The sequence below is a fragment of the Hyaena hyaena genome, unplaced genomic scaffold (genome assembly GCF_003009895.1).
Source record: "Hyaena hyaena isolate Hyena2069 unplaced genomic scaffold, ASM300989v1 scaffold_24, whole genome shotgun sequence".
In the NCBI taxonomy this organism is placed as follows: domain Eukaryota; kingdom Metazoa; phylum Chordata; class Mammalia; order Carnivora; family Hyaenidae; genus Hyaena; species Hyaena hyaena.
The window spans coordinates 4,692,631-4,708,927 of record NW_024080656.1 but is presented as its reverse complement, the minus strand read 5'-3'; the positions used below and the strand labels follow the sequence as shown (position 1 = coordinate 4,708,927).

General features: G+C 42.9%; 1 protein-coding gene across 4 annotated transcripts in view; it reads right to left on the bottom strand.

The window, feature by feature from the left end:
* LIMCH1 (LIM and calponin homology domains 1) overlaps positions 1–16,297 on the bottom strand; it is a 323,010-nt gene that overhangs the window by 81,102 nt on the left and 225,611 nt on the right. For 2 of the 4 annotated variants that reach the window (XM_039227028.1, XM_039227026.1), the window contains exons 1-3: positions 9,762–10,047; positions 9,192–9,387; positions 3,413–3,665 (exon numbers count right to left, since the gene is read on the bottom strand). In XM_039227028.1, the coding sequence (XP_039082959.1) occupies positions 3,413–3,665; positions 9,192–9,387; positions 9,762–9,785 (473 nt within the window). In that variant the 5' untranslated portion in view covers positions 9,786–10,047. Of the gene's footprint in view, positions 1–2,062; positions 2,309–3,412; positions 3,666–9,191; positions 9,388–9,761; positions 10,048–16,297 lie in introns of those variants that run through there. The other 2 variants (XM_039227025.1, XM_039227029.1) reach the window with 2 other exon arrangements.

Below are 16,297 nucleotides of genomic sequence, written 5' to 3'. Positions count from 1 at the left end.
AGCTAGTCACGGAAGGAAAAATACTGCATGATTCCACTTGTATGAAGTATATAAGAGCTAAATACATAGTATCAAAGAGTCAAATGGTGGTTGCTATGAGCTGGGGGTTGGGGGGGAGGGAACAAGGAGTTGCTAATTAATGGGCATAAAGTTTCAGTTAGGCAGGATGAATACATTCTAGAGATCTAGTGTATCACATTGTGCCTATAGTTAACAAAACTATATTGTGCAGTTAAGATTTTTTCAGAGGGGAGATCTCATGCTGAGTCTTTTTGCCACAATAACATGAAATCTTTTCAAATGATAAAAAAACTGCAAAGGATATGAGACAATTTATGAAACAGGAAACCGGAATAGCCAATATGCATAATATTCAACTAGATTGGTAATTATAGAAAAATCCATTTTTAAAAGTGAGATTTGTTTTAACTAGGCAGAGTAGTAATTTTTGGAAATGATAATAAAATAGAAAAAAATAAAGATCATGGCATCTGGTAAATTTTAGCTTAAAGACATGACAGATGTGACCAAAATGAAAGTATGTATGTCAAGGATATTAAGATTAAGGTTTTTGTAAATTCTTACTCTTACCTATATTCCTACTCCCAGTGGGCCCTAGATTTGAAGACAGAAGCAGGAAAAGTCAGAAAAATAATACACGGTAAGGGGATCCTATTCATTTTTGTATTCTCAGCATCTAGCCTGTTCTCTGATACAAGTAGATGCTCAAATGTTGAAAAAATATGTGTCTGACAAGATCTTTATTCCAAAATTTATAGGATATCTGGATTTGATTTTGGTTTTGAAGATTCTACGACATTACTTTTCATGATTTCAGAAACCCAGAGAGCTGCTTGTAACACAAGCACAATTTTATGGTAGAGTTTTCTAGAAGCGCATATATGTTCAGGACAGATATATTTATCTGTGGGATACCACGGACAGGGAAGAAGTATATCCTTGGGTTTTTGGCAATACCAAGCTACTCTTGGAATTAAATCTGTGTAAGTCGGTGCTGGGACTTTCAGTCTGAGAATGAGACCATATAGGCACTTAACTACAATAGGAATTGTACAGAGACCTGGGAAATGTTCTGTTAAATGTATGGGAGGCAGGCGTTGTATTGTAGTCAGAACACCTAAGTCTGGCCACCAGGTCAACGGTAACTAGCTCTCGGACCAGCAAGTCACTTACTGTCACTGATCCTCAGTTTATTCTTCTTGAAAATGGGTATGTCACCCACCTCTTCCGATTAAATGGGACAGCAAGTGGCAAAGGAATTTCAATTGTCTCGCTGTTATGAATTTTAATTTATCAACTATATTTTGGTCTCATTATAATTTGTTAGGATTTTTGTGGTTATTATATGAGAAAAATTAACCAGATTCTCAAAACACTACATAAAACTGTAGAACTATCGTTTTCTGCGAGTCCGACTGCTGAAGGGTTCCATCACACGTGTAATACGAAGTCATCAGGGCTGAATACCGGTGCCTTTATTACAATTAAGAGAAGGAATTACTCCACTCTTTGTTTTTGAATCAACAGGCTTCAGAAAGGGAGTCAAATGAGCACAATCTTACTACTCCCTTGGGACAAAGAAAGTAAGTGGATTTCTATAAGCCAACCACTCTTTCTGAAGAGACAGCTCCCCATTTCAAAGGAACTACTTTCCAGTGATGTGGCAAGTAAGATAAGAGCCATTTAGGAGCAGTGTGAAAATTAACAAGCCGCAAACAATTGATAAAGACAATGTTATTGCTAGGTAAGTCCTGCCGCCCACAAGTGACTGACCACAAGGACTCCAGGAGACGGTCTCATCAAATAGCAAGAAGCTTGCCCTTCGCCTCCATTCAAACAACCAAGTTCTTGGCAGAGGCACGGCCTGGGGTAGAGACTAGCAGCTATTTCTATTCGCTCTGCTCGGGAAGAGAGCTGCGAAGGGAAAAAGCAGGAAGCGGGAAACAAGATGGAAACTCACTCCAACAACTCCAACAGCCAGGTTCCAAAGCCCAGGCATGCACAAAGCCAGCGGGGCCGGGCTTCGGCCTGCACAGCTAACCTGGCGAAGCGCTGTGCTGCTGGCATGACCTTGATCCCAGCTTGCTCCAGCCTCCTGCGCTTTTGGATTTCAACGGCATCTCTTTCTTCCGGCTTGGGAGCTAGTGCCATCGTCACAGCCCCCTCGCCGGTGGGTAACTCTAAACCGCCATCAGAAGGCTTCCCACCAGGATCCATTTGGTCGACCGGGTCCTCTTCACAGGAAGACCCCACTTCACTTCCCTCTTCCTCTATGGTCTCGGGATAGCTAGTGAGGTGGACAATACGGTTTACCAAACTAACAGCCTGGGCCGGGAAGCAGACCACATGTCACCTCCTGGTCATTCTGATATTACTTTTCATTAAAAAAAAAAAAAAAAAGTCGTGGCTGGCAACACGATCCTGGTCATGTGAAGAAAGTTAACTGCAGCCATTAATTTGTTACTAAATACAATGTATCCTAATCTCAACATTAAGAGCTATTTCAAAATTGGTATTGAAAGGCAAAAAACCTTTTCTGCTGGAAAGAGAAAATTCATGTTTTATCCAATAATTAAAACTTTTAATAAAATGTTCATTCAGTGGAAATCACAGATAATGCAGGCGGATTATTAGAAGTAAGCATGCAATGATCAGGGTGGTTTTACTCAAAGAAGTAGACTAGACTGTAGGTTTCTTATACTGGACAAGAAGGCTCTTGAAAGTTCTTGAAGGCAGGGACTCTATTCTATTTATTAGAGTCCCTGGTGCCAAAAGACAGCACCTGCCATGTATTAGATGTTCAATAAATACTTGCTGAATAAATAGAAAAACATAAGCAGAGTTTAGGGGAAATCACTGCTTACTTCTCAGAAGAGATAAGTGGTTCAATGTACCACCCACGTATTGAGTTTCCACATGTGATTCTGAAGCATGTTCCACGCATCCCTTACCTACTTGAGCCTGTATCCAGATAACCATGTATCTAGATTTAAGAAAAAGGTTTTTTTTTTTTTTTTTTTTTTTTTTTTGTATGAAGATAAGGCTTTCTGCACCTAATTTAACAAGAGTGGGAGTCAGGCAGTCTCCACAGAAGGATATGGCTGACAGATTCATACTCAATGTCCTGTCAATCAAACTGGTTTCAAAAATCTGCTCTTTGGACAAGGATTTGTTGAATACCTACTGTGTGCCAGGCACTGTCTGAGGCGCCTTCATGGAGCTTAGACTCTATCATCACAATCTCTCCCCAAAGATCTGTCCTGCCCACCTCCCTTTGTAATATTACCTCAAAGTTCTGAAATGGTTATTTGAGCTCATTCATAGTGGGAGCTGAGGTTCCTCTACTGCTAGTACTCAAGCCAGGATGGGAGCAGCGTGGCTCAGGCCTTACCTGAAGGGCCTGTCCCCACCCAGGGGCGAGGTGGCAGTACTCCAGCTCTTCCGATATTCCTCTCGCTCTGCTTTCTTCTTCCTCAAAGGAGCGGGGATGTAGGCCGTCTGATTGCTTTTGTTCGGGAGGTACTGGTTAAAAGGCACTGCTGATTTCGGCTCACCATGGGAAGTCCGCCTTGCAGACATGTCATCCTTCTTCACATCTGGCAGCTTCCGATGTGGCAAGTCGGATTCAGAGTCACTTCCTCTCCCTGGGGAAGAGAAGATGGGTGCTGAAAAGGTGTGCTGGGCTAGCAGAAAAGTTCCCAGCATGCAGTGTTAGGGAGGTGGTTAGATCTGTGGGTCCTGAGGATTCCGTCTTTCAGTTATTCACTTAACAAATCTAAAGTATCCGTCTAAATTAGCCTATTCTGGGTAAAGCTCTGAACTCAAATCAGAGGGGAAAACCAAATTTGAAAAATAAAGGTAAACCTAATAGTGTCTGAGAACTACGATCTGCAACACATTTGCAGTGGAACTAGAGCCTGCTAGGATTCTGCAAAACGTCTTCTCAAAAGAAAAGATTTAAATTAACCAATGGAGTTTTTAACTGAGCACCTGTTGCTACATTATCTTGCACCATGGGAGATATTCACACAAATAAGAATTCTCAAGGACTCTGTTTATAACGGAAATGTCATAAAACGATGTTTTGTCTTCGAGGTCCCTTTAGCCAATCTATGAAACACCTGGAGAATATTAGTTATAATCAAAGAGCAAAGGCATTATATGAACAATATGAATTCAGAAAAGTGGCAGATTGAGAGTACCCCAAGGGTCTGCCTTCCAGAAAGTGGTCTGAGGTATAATAAATGCATATTCCTCCAAAGCAGAGCCCTTTCTGGTACCCATAGCTGGAGGCAGTCTTTTCTTCCTGTGAAACTCATGGCCCAATCTAGTCTTTTCTTCAGGCATGTTACACTTTTGACCTAGGATTTTGAGAACAAGGGCTTTACGTCATTCATAGCACTTATCACAGTGTCTTGGCACCCCAGTGGGCATCCTCAGATGATCTGATGAATAAATGAACTGGTTTGAGTTAAAGAGCGCTTCGGGCAATGCAAAAGAACTCAATGTTGCCAAATCAGCTTTATGGGGGCAAGAGCCCAATAATTATATTATATCCTTGTTTTCCTGAGTCTCAGTCTCACTAGATGGGTAAGACCTGACTGAGTGAAGCTGTTGTTAAAACAAACACACTACCCTTACAGGTAGCTGCCTCGTGGAAGTTCTTTGGGAACTCTTAATCAAGGGCAGTGTCATGAATAGGTTACTCAGCTCCGCTGAGAGTAAATAACATTTACTTTTTTATGTTTGTCAAAAGAGCCTTCAACTGAGTCAACAGATGTGGCAAGACGCAGGGTCTTCAGCCAGAGCCAGTTCATTCTGAGCTCTGCCACTCACGAGCTCTGAGACTCTGCAGCTGTGATGTCACCTCTTGAAGCCTCAGTTTCCCCAATATGCAAAGTGAGGATAATAATGCCCCCTGCTTCATAGGCCTTTGGGGGTGGGGATCAGGCATGTGTAAACTGTTGGTAGAGTATCTGGGACAGAGTAAGTGAAGAATGCGGATCACTCTTTCTGTCGTAAGAGTTCCGGACCTGTCCCTAATGAGCTACGGGTTCCTAGGCTTGTTCTAACACACTTGCATGTCCTTTTCTGTAAAAAATAGGAATGAAATGATTTGCCCTGGAGATTAAACGATTTCATGGCTTTTAAAAGACTTTAAAAGTTAAATGCAATGACCATAAACAAGTTGTTCATTGTTGCAGATGAAATATGCAGTTGATGAATTATTCATGGCACTTGCTTTTTCAGCCTCCCTTCTGAAGTTTTGACCATTTCGGGACTTGCTGGTTTTTGATTCATAAATTAGCACCTTCCCACCCAAGTCTTCCATCAAGCATATCTGTCTGTCTCAGTAACATTTAGAGGTCCCTGTGAAACGCTTTATAAACAAACACTGACACTACCTTACCTTGCCAAACTCTTGGATTTGTTTCCTGATTTGACATTATCCCCATTTTATAGAGGTGGAAACAGAGGCTCAGAGAGGCAGATAGAGCCCCTTCTGTGCAGCTGGTAAGTAATCCCTCAGGACTCCCAATTTCCATTCTCTAGATTCCAGCCCAAACTTCCTTCCTCTATGGGCCACTTCCCTTGGAGAAATGTCCTTTGCTAAAAGCATCTTGACTAGGGGAAGCTCTGTACTTTGTTGAATAAATAAATGAAAGAAAATGATTCTTAGATCAACGATGAAGGCTTAGTAACAAATTGGAGCTGTCTCAATTTTCTCACTTCTAAAATCCTATAATCTATGAACCTTATTTGTGTACAGTATCTATAAAAACATATTTTCTATAACAATCTTAGAGAAAGCCTCAAATGGGTTGCTTAACATGTATACAGATCACCCTTTTCCTTTCCACAATTACCCTCTGATAAATGTCTTCAACAGACAGTTCAAGAAAAGTTAATTCACAGATGCCCTGAGGCAGAGCAACTCAGTTGAAAGAAGTGTCATTTCCTGGACAAGAGCCTGATTTCTCTGCAAAATGTAAACCCTCTGTCCCTCAGGGTTCTCACTGGGAACAGAGATGGTGACACAGCTCTCAAGGTGGTTGTGAGGATTAAATGAGATGGCACAAAGCACCTAGAAAGTGGCTGGGATGGTACGTGCTCAGTTACTATAAGGCCAGGACTTCAAAAGATTTTGAATTCATCGTGAAAGCGTAGAAATATACGAGGGTGGCTCCTCTATTTATGTCCAAAGTTAGGAAATGGCAATGCAGCACATGATGATGATGACAATACTTTATCAAAGTCTGGCCCTTCCTTTCTATGGGGCTATATTTCTCTCCCTTCCAGTAACTAGGGGGTCTTTCTATTTTCCTGTATCTTTGCCATGTACACTCTCAACCCTTGTCTTTCTCATTGTCTTCTAATTTCTCTCATTCCTTATTTCTGTCCCTTGACTCATCTTTTCTTTCTTTCTTTCTATTAAAATTTATTTATTTTCAGAGAGAGGTGAGGGGGAGGGGCAGAGAGAGAGGGAGAGAGAGAGAATCCCAAGCAGGCTCTGCACTGTCAGCACAGAACCTGATGTGGGGCTCAAACTCATGAAACTGTGAGATCATGACCTGGGCTGACGAGATCAAGAGTTGGACACTTCCTCACTCTCTGACCCTCCCCTGCTCACGCTGTCTGTCTGTCTGTCTGTCTCTCTCTCTCTCTCTCTCTTTCTCTCTCTCAGAAATAAATAAAACATTAAGAAAAGAAAAAAGAGTTGGACACTTAACTGGTTGAGCCACCCGGGCACCCTCAACTCAACTTTCCTATAAAAGAGTATTCATCATCTTTATAAACTATGCTCTTAATCTTAAAAACACCTGAATAGTTGTATTTCCTCTTCAGTGAAGAGCGTGCTATGGCTTCAGAAGGAATGCTAGTGAAGGTAAGGGAGGAACTGGCACCTATTCAGCAAGACAGGTTGGCTGAATGGACCCCAGAGACCCACAGCATCCTGACCAAGTAGCTCTCATGGGCAGCCCATGGAATCGTGGCACCTGTGAGTGGTTCCTGACTGTCCCCACCAAATGGGGCAGTGGGCCTCCATAATAGTAAAATATTGTCCCAATAAAAGCTGGATAATTTTATGTTAAGATTTTCCCTAGTTGATTGTGAGTGCTTAGAAAATAAATTTTCAAGACTTAAAAATGTTCTTCTAACCCCCAAAGTGTTTATTAGGACTAGCAATCTTCTTGGATAAGTATTGTTTAAAAAAATACCATAAAATCTAATAAATACAACACCGATTCGGAGAAAATTATACTACATTTTTTAAGGCAGATAAAATTTTTTTTTTTAATTTGTTACTTTAAAAACCTCACTGGGTCTTGAACAGTTTACAAGATCATAAGCCTGAAGGCATTAGGCTGTTTGGTGAAATCTGTATACAAGGTGCTCTTTCATGAATGGTGTTTTATGAAGATCAATTTTGTATTTTTATTTACATAGAAAATATTTATAAAAAGACCCTAACTTATCAATCTTAATTGTTGCAAGCTAAGTTGTGCTTGAGCACATATTAGTGCAATATTAGTAATTACCATCTCAAATCCCTTCAAGATGTGGCTTGTTATAAACTCTGAACCCCTCGAAGCTGGTGACGGAAGAAAAGATCTGTGTTATCCCTTCCAGAACACCAAGATGAAGAAAATAATAATTTAAAAAAAAAAAGCAGTCAAAATAATATGAAATAGTTTGGGTTAGATAGGTTTTGTGAAAGTAAATCCCCACCTTTTGGTTAGGTGAAAGCTCAATTTGGTACTGTACTTGGTATTGTAACTTCCAATACTGTGGGTCAGAACTTAAGATGCCGTATACAATTTTAGAAATGTTTTCCAAGCAGCTCACAATGTACCATGGGATTATTCTGGAGTCACATACTATGTGGCTCTCGGCTAATCTATTTGTTGGAAAGCTTAAGTACTACACAAAAGCATTAGTTCAGTCATTCTAGAATTTTAAAAATTTATTAGGGAAACAGAAGTGTGGGCAAATCCAGTTTAAGAGTGTAAGTTCTGGACTCACACTTCCTGAGGCTAACATTGTTACACCACTTGATAACTGTGATGTTTGTCACTTAACAACTTGAGGGCAATTACTTAACCTCTCTAAGGTTCTTCTGTAAAATACAAATAATAAACGTCTCACAGGCTTGTGGGAGGACTAAGTGAGAAACGATGTTCCTCATAACCTGTGCTAAGGACTAAATGAGATACTAGGTGTGAAGGAATTGATTTGGGACCTAGGTACATTAAGTGCTCAAGTAATTTGGATAGAATGTTATAGCTGAAAGAGATCATTTAGCCATAAAAGAGAATGTTCATCTCAGAGAGAAGCCGTAAGTCTCTAGAAACATCAGCAACCATCAAGCAATACACTAAAAAAAAAATAGAAACAAAACATTCCCCACCAGCCTTAGCTTCTTTCTGCAAGTTTGCACACGCAAAACCAATCCATCTTCCCTTCCCCAAAATACAAAGGTGCAAGATAAGGAAGGTAAACAGCTTCTGGAAAATATGCATTAAATTCACATCATGTTGCATGACCACACATTTCTGTAAAGAGAAATGATCATTCCTTGCAGGTGATATAAAATCCATGGGATTTAAATCAAACCCAGACTCAGAGCAAACAGGCAGTCTGGGTTGTGTACATTAAAGGCCACCCGCGTGGCTCCAGTCAACGGTCAGGTATCACAGGCATTGAACAGATTGCCAAAACCCTGCCAATTAACGTTCCCCGGGCTTTAGGACTTTCCTACGTGTGTGTAGCGCGTTTCCAGTTTGCTGGAAGTTGATTCATTTTCACGTATACAGTGTGGTACTCAAACATTTCCCTGCCTCATACCCAGAGCATATAAACCTTCGGCACACTTTATGAGCTAATGTCCTGCACAGCGTCTCGATTCACTGAGACCAAGGGGAGGAATGATGTAACATTTTTTCCACTAGAAGATATGCTCACTGAGGCAATGTTCAAACAGCTAGCAGAGCCAACCCAAATTCTAAGGACCACGAAAATCACCCCGAAAACACTTTTTCTTCTCCCTGTTTAGAGTGACCGGGTTCCAGCAAGGTGGATATGGAGCCTGCCTTCTCTCCACCGGTGAGAAGGCGGCTCTTGTTAATGTTTAATTTTAAAAGGTGCCGTGTACGAAGGCTGCGACCTACCATCGCTGCTTCCCCTGAGGACTACATCTGGTGAAGGTGTCTGCCGGGAACGGGAGCCAAAGGAATCTAGGCTGTCGAAGGAATCATCTCTGCCGTGGCGAGGGGGAGAGAGGGAGTCGCTGCGCTCAGAATCCCAGCAGTCTATGTAGCCACTGTCTCGGATACTACGTTTAGGACTCTCAATGTCATCCGTCTCCTGTCCAAAAATAAAACGAAAGGATTACAGACACTTCAGCAACAAAGGGAGAGCCTACAATACCAGGAAAATCCGTCTCCAGTGGTCTTCCAAAGATCCGGCATGTAATGTCAGCGTGGAAAAATTATGGCACGGATTACCATCTACAAGCCAACATTTCGTTCCGTGACCTTCCCTGCCGCAACTTTCCTGATCAGAAAATCGTGCGCCTTTCAAACAATAAACAAATAAAAATAAAAATCCAAGTAGCTCAACCTCCACGTTATAAAAAAAAAAAAAAAAGGCAAAGGAATTAAGAGTAAAAGATCATTAAGTTTGGATTCACAAGAATACAGTGACAGACAAAAACAAAAATAAAAAACGGAAACCTTAACCTTGACCCGTCTTTCGGAATCCATAACGGCATGCCCGGTCTGGGACTGAGCCCCTGGTGTAGCCGTGCAATTGCTCCTGTTTACGCTATCTGGCAAATGCACACAGCATTTGTTTCTGCAGCAGAATCAGTTCCATAAAGTCCTGGAGGAGCATGCTTTCATCTCCTGCTACCTTGAAGGGAAATTCCTGCTCTGAAAGGGAGCTGTCTTTCTGAGGCAGAAGGTTTAAAAAAAAAAGCAATGAAAAATATGCAAAATGCTTTTCCTGATGCCTCAGAAGAATCCAGGCATGCTCTCGCTCTCTGCCAGCTCTGGCGCTGGGGGAGCTGAAAGCACTTGTGGCTGACCCACATGTTCAGAGCAGTGAGAACAATGGCTGTCTTTGACAGCCTGTGATTATAAATTCTTTCCAGCGCAAGCAGCACATACTAAAACACTGAAACCCCAGCAGAAGAAAGGTCAGTCAAAGCCATCCTCACCCTCGTATTATAATAAAAGCCTTGTTCCCGCCACTGTCTTCGCATTAATTACAATAGTCCAGGCTGACGAAAACAAAAATAACTCCGGTCACTCAAAGATAAACCTCAGTTTAATCTCCTCCAGACTGTCGCTTAAAATCAGGGCTGCGGATGATGTTGGCAGAGGGGCATGTTCTCCTCTGTGAAGGCTGGAATGTCACACTGTGGATGTCCTGGGATGCTCGGGAAGGTCCCCTCCACATTCCCAAGAGGAAGGAAAAATAAACAAATACTCTCTCCATGTTAGCAATTTTGGAAGCTGTCTAAGCTGACTAATATGCCCACTGGAGCCAATGCCTTTGTAGGAAATACCGCTACCAGCTGCTTTTCAGTTCTATGCAGCCCCTCTGACACTCTCCCCACAAGAAGCATTTCGAGGGGACAGGCAGCTGTAATTCACAAGGCACCCACGGGTTCTGCCTGGAGGGGAGGGAGGAGTGGGAGAGAGGAGGGCAGGACTGAGAGGAGCACTCTGCAGCCTCCACACCTAGGACCTGATTATTGCCCCCCCCCACCCCCACCCCCGCCCCAAGAATAGGTTGTCAAATGGCCTGGGTGAAGGCAGCCCATTTGACCCTCTGGAGGAAGGCAGAAATTCCAGTTATGGAAATTAAGGTAGTTTACTTGTAGGTCAAAAGTTAACAGGGACTTGAACAAAAGCCAGGCCTGACTAGCCACAAAAGAAAGAACTCATAACTAGTTGAAAAGTATAGATCTAAATTGGATATGGTTTTGTATTTAATTTCTTTGGAAATGCAAGTAATAATCTTGGGCTATTTATTCACTGAGAATAGGCCAAATGACTTAAAACATGAAGGTCACTTTTATTGAATACTTAACTGTGGCTAGGGCCACGCATGATGCTTTTTGTACATGCATTTAATCCTCACAACCCTACAGTGATGTGGTTAGTACTGTCCTCATTTTATAGAAGAGAAAAATAAGAATCAGAAAGGTTAAGTAACTTAACTGAGATCACACAGTAAGCAGCAAAAGTGTGATTCCAACACAGGATTCCGTCTCCAAATCCCAAATAGGAAAACTGGATGGCGTTCCATCAACTTGGGTGTTGTTACAGTTGTATAGTTGCCATTACCAGCATCATCTCTTCCAAGTACTGGACCTTCACTGAGTTCTTACTCTGTGAATGATGCTAACCTGGACAATGCTCCTTTGCTAAATGCTGTTTATGCCTAAATCACCACGCTATAAATACAGCAAAACAGAGGCAGTTAGGCGCATGGTCTTTGAAACCCAACTGACTGGGCTTAAATCCTGGGTCCACCTCTTGTCATTTGTGTGACCTTAGCCAAGTTATTTCATCTCACCTGATGTCAGTTTTCTCATCTGTTACATGGAGTTAATAATAACATCTATCTCACATGATTACTGGGCAATCAGAAAAATGCCTGACGCATAAGTACTCAGAGTGTTAGCTTTGATTATAATTACTACCATGTAGTCATTTGGGCATGTGCGTGTCAATATGCAAATCATACAGAACTTATGAATGTAGTTAAGGAGACAACCTGTACATGCACGGATACTCTTCTGAAATCTCCTTTGTTTATATCCCATAACTAGATGCCTTGGATGCAATTTCCCATCAGGGAGGGCAGATGCTCGGAACTAGGCCACTAGTCCCATCTAGAAATGACACAGTTTTACAAGCTGCTCAGTATCGCATTACAAACTGGATTTTCAAGAAAATAATAATAATCAGAAATGCTCCTCCAAAGGCCCAAGCACCATCTTACTCCTACCCGACAAACCACAAGAGAACAGAAAGAAAGAGAAAGTCAACATGTCTCTTGGAGCTTCAGCTGCTTTCTCACAGCTTGTTATGGGAAAGAAAAACAGAAAAGCCGTTCTGTTCATGACTGCGTAGAAAGCCAAGAACAAAACCGCGGATCAGGCAAGAGCTGGAAGCCGAAAGGCGTGGCCAGTGTGAAAAGCGAAAAACAAGCCACCCGTGGTCACCCTTGGCCAGCCTGGTCCCTTGAAACCTCAGGATGAAGCAACAGCTGGTTCTTCCACCAGGAATAAAGATGTGGACATTAGCTGGGTGAGCAATTTTATTGGATTCCATCAAGTCACGTAAAGTTAAGCTTTTGGGGGAGAGCAAAAGCTATCAATCAACACAAAGCCTAGCACCGTCTAAATTCTTCTGTGTGTGTGTATGGGGGGTGGGGGGGCTCTAGTTATGTCATAGATGCTTTTTGTCCAGGAGCCCAGCAGCTTTTGGTCTTCTATAGAGAGCACCTTAGGGACAAGGGAGAAGACTCAAATCTGTCCAGTGTACTCACTGCTAGTTGTTCTAGTAACCGTGTGCTAATGAATGCGGTGGGGACTCCCAATATCTACGGCATTTTTGGATCATTTCACTCCTCGGTCCTCTTCTTACCCCCCTTTGTCAGAGATAATGAGAACCAGCCAAGGTTGCCGGGTGACTTACAGTATCTGAGAAACTCCAGATGCCACAGTGTTACCACTCAACATTTTCTGCCTCTTTGTGATGTATAAAGTGGCTAAATCCCATACCGGAGTGGTTTAGGGTTCACTTTTCCAACCTGATGACCCATCTGCACCCACCACACTCTGGCCAGGGAAGCTATTTACCCCTCAGATATTTACTGGGCACTTTCCATGGGCCAGATACAGTCCTTATGCTGGGGGCCCAACATTCTGCAAAGCCAATAAATATCCTGTCCCCACAGGCCTTATGTTCTAGTAGAAAAGACAAAAGATAAACAGATAAATGAATACAAAGTTGGGCGGTAAGTATCATGAAAAAATAAGGCAGGGGACGGGAAGAGAAGCTGATGTTGGCAGAGGTCTGTTCCTGCCCATCACATTCCCTGCTCTTTAACCCCTTGCTCGATGTATCACCCCTCACCTCCTGAAGCGGTAGTGCTTAGGTCAATCATGGCAGCCGTTGCCCCCAGTCACAGAGCCTGGTTCAGGAATAGGACCCACATGGGGCCAGGGTACAGTCCTAGGAATTTTACAGCTGGGCCTAGGAGAAAGAACCCCCTCGCTTTCTGGGCAAGGAGCTAGAAGCAGATAACCCTGCGGATGCTGTTGGCCATGTTCCCTGATGTGAGGAAACCTCAAGGAGAGAGAGGAAGAGGTGAGAGAGACCCATAGAAAAGAAGAACCTAGACTGTTTGCTTTCCAGCTCCCATCCCTGAGATTCTAAGGGCACCTTAGTCCCTATGGTTCTTCCTTCAGTCTCAACATTCTTACAGTCTTTCAGCGTCCCCTCCTTTGGGAGACCTCCTCTGACATATCCAGGCTCACTGACAGGCCACTGTCACCATGCTTTCAGAGATCTTTTCTCAGTATACGGCAACAGCAGCCTACTGAATACCTACTACGTGCCAGAAGCTTGCACTAAGGGCTCTACACGTGTCACTCTATAAGTTGATCATTTTTATATACATTTCTCCCCCTAGAAAAATGAATATAAGAAACTTCTGGCTAGTCTCCTTTGTGAAAGAAAACATTTCAATTCCAAGTTTACTTCAGCCTGTAACTGTGCAGAAGTGTTCCTGGTTGTCCCTGCTCTATCTGTTCTCCGTTTCTTCTCCAGTGAAAATATCCACAGGTTTTAGCTGCAGTACAGTCTCCCTCTCTCAAGTCTTTCTTTGCAGCTAGGCATGGATGCGTGACCAAGTTTGGGCCGATAGGATATGAGCAGAGGAGTGCATGTGACTTTGCAGAAGTGCGTTTAAAGGGAAAGCATAGGCCCTTCTTCCCTCATCCCTCCTTTCTCCGGACCCCAATGTGGATAAGACGGCTACAGCTCGTACAGCCATGTTGGGCCAGAAAGGTGAGAACCCAAGGGTTGAGGATGTTGGAGTAAAAAGACAGAAGGGCCTGGTCCCTGACGGTCATCTCCCCACAGCTCATGTTCAGACCTCTTTTATGTGAGTTTCAAATAAAATTCTATCTTATTTAAGCCCCTGTTAGGGTTTTCTGCATTTCTCAGATAAACCCAGTTTTAAGAAATAAAATGAAATGAAATAAATTCCAGACAAACAGATAGCTCCAGGTGCTGGATATATCTGTGAAGTTCAGGTCAATTACTCTCTATTTAGAGGTATATACACAGCTGGTGATTTTAGTTAAGTCATGCCTTGTCCAGTGATACCACGTATTCCCTCATGTCTTGCTATGTTGTCTACATTCATTTAAAAAAGGGAACAGCTGGGGATGCCTGGTAGCTCAGCTAGTTTAGCGTCCAGCTCTTGATTCAGGCTCAGGTCATGATCTCGTTGTTCGTGGGACTGAGCTGACAGCACAGAGCTTGCTTGGGATTCTCTCCCTTGCTCTCTGCCCCTCACCCACTCATGCACGTGTTCTCTCTCTCGCTCTAAAAATAAATAAATGAACAGTTTTTTAATGTTTTATTTATTTCTGAGAGAGAGACAGCATGAGCCGGGGAGGGTCATAGAGAGAGGGAGACACAGAATCTGAAACAGGCTCCAGGCTCTGAGCTAGCTGTCAGCACACAGCCCGACGCGGGGCTCGAACCCACGAACCACAAGATCATGACCTGAGCCGAAGTCGGATGCTTAACCGACTGAGCCACCCAGGCGCCCCAGTGAACATTTTTTAAAAGAAGGGAACAGCTATTAACAACAACAGGTCATTTCAAGGCAGCTGACAAGGAGAACGGTCTCAACAGAAGGGGAAGCCAGGAGAGTTGAAGATTATAGAGGAGCTGAACTAGTGAGAAATGTCCGTAACAAGAATGAATCAGATTCCAAGAGAATGCAGCAGAGAAAGGAACTGTGAAGTAGGGCTTTTAAACAGTTGTAAAAAGATGGTGTAAGGCGCCTGGGTGGCTCTGTCAGTTGAGCGTCTGACTCTTGGTTTTGGCTCAGACCATGATCCCAGGGTCCTGGGATCAAGCCCCACATCAGGCTCCATGCTGAGTGTGGAGCTTGCTTAAGATTCTCTCTCTCTTCCTCTCCCTTTCTCTCCTTCTGCCCCACTCCCCTACTTGTGTTCTCTCTCTCTCTCAAAATCTAAGGAAAAGATGACTTATCTATCATTAAGATTTTCTCTCTTTCTCTCCTTCTGCCCCTTTCCCTCTTGCTCTTTCTCTAAAAGAAATTTTTTTTTGTCAAAGTAGGAATGTCTCTCAAGGGAGTCTCATTAGTGCATTTAGTTTGCATGTTAGAGACATGAGGAAGGGCAAGATCTTAACTACTTGTGCTACAATACGGACCTTATCCAAAACCCCTGGATGATACAAATCATGATGACACAGTCACCAGGCTGGTTGGGTGGGGTTGCTCACAGGTAACACTATATATATCCTAGGACTTTGGATGAGTTCACGTACATTGCCGAACCTTAAAAGGAATACACAGGTGGGCACACATAAAACATCCCACTGTTTTCTTTGACACATTCCTACCTTAGATCAGTCTTTCCCATAATCAAATAAATAAATAAAGCTTTGAATACCGCAAAAAAATGTCTTCCAAGTTCCCAGGTCGTCGGGAAACAATGGCCATAAAATGCACATCTTAGATGAGAATGTTTCTAATTTGTCAGAGCCCACGGATGTCCAGTGAGAACTTGGCAGACGTTACCTCTCACCCACACTGATGCCCGGACGGCCAAACAAAATGACCTTTAGGACAAATGCAGAGCGAGTCTTCATGTTCATGTAATACTGTATGGTTTAATTCAGGCGTTACTCCCTCAAGACAGCAAGCACTGAGCTCTCTGGCATACAAAGCCACACACTGACAGACTGAATTTGCTCTTTTGGAATTAAAGTTGGAGAGAGCCTATACCTTCCATTCTCTGAAGGCTGCAACAAGTTCGGGTAGGCATGGGATACACAAGGCAGAGAGCTCATTTGTAACACAACCTGTCCTTCCCTTGAGTGCAAGACATCGCTGGCATGTGCAGTTTGACCACACCAAGCCATCATCTTAAAAAGGAGCAAATGTGTTGATTTCCCTTCTTATTTTAACCTCTCGGGATAAAGAAGAAAAG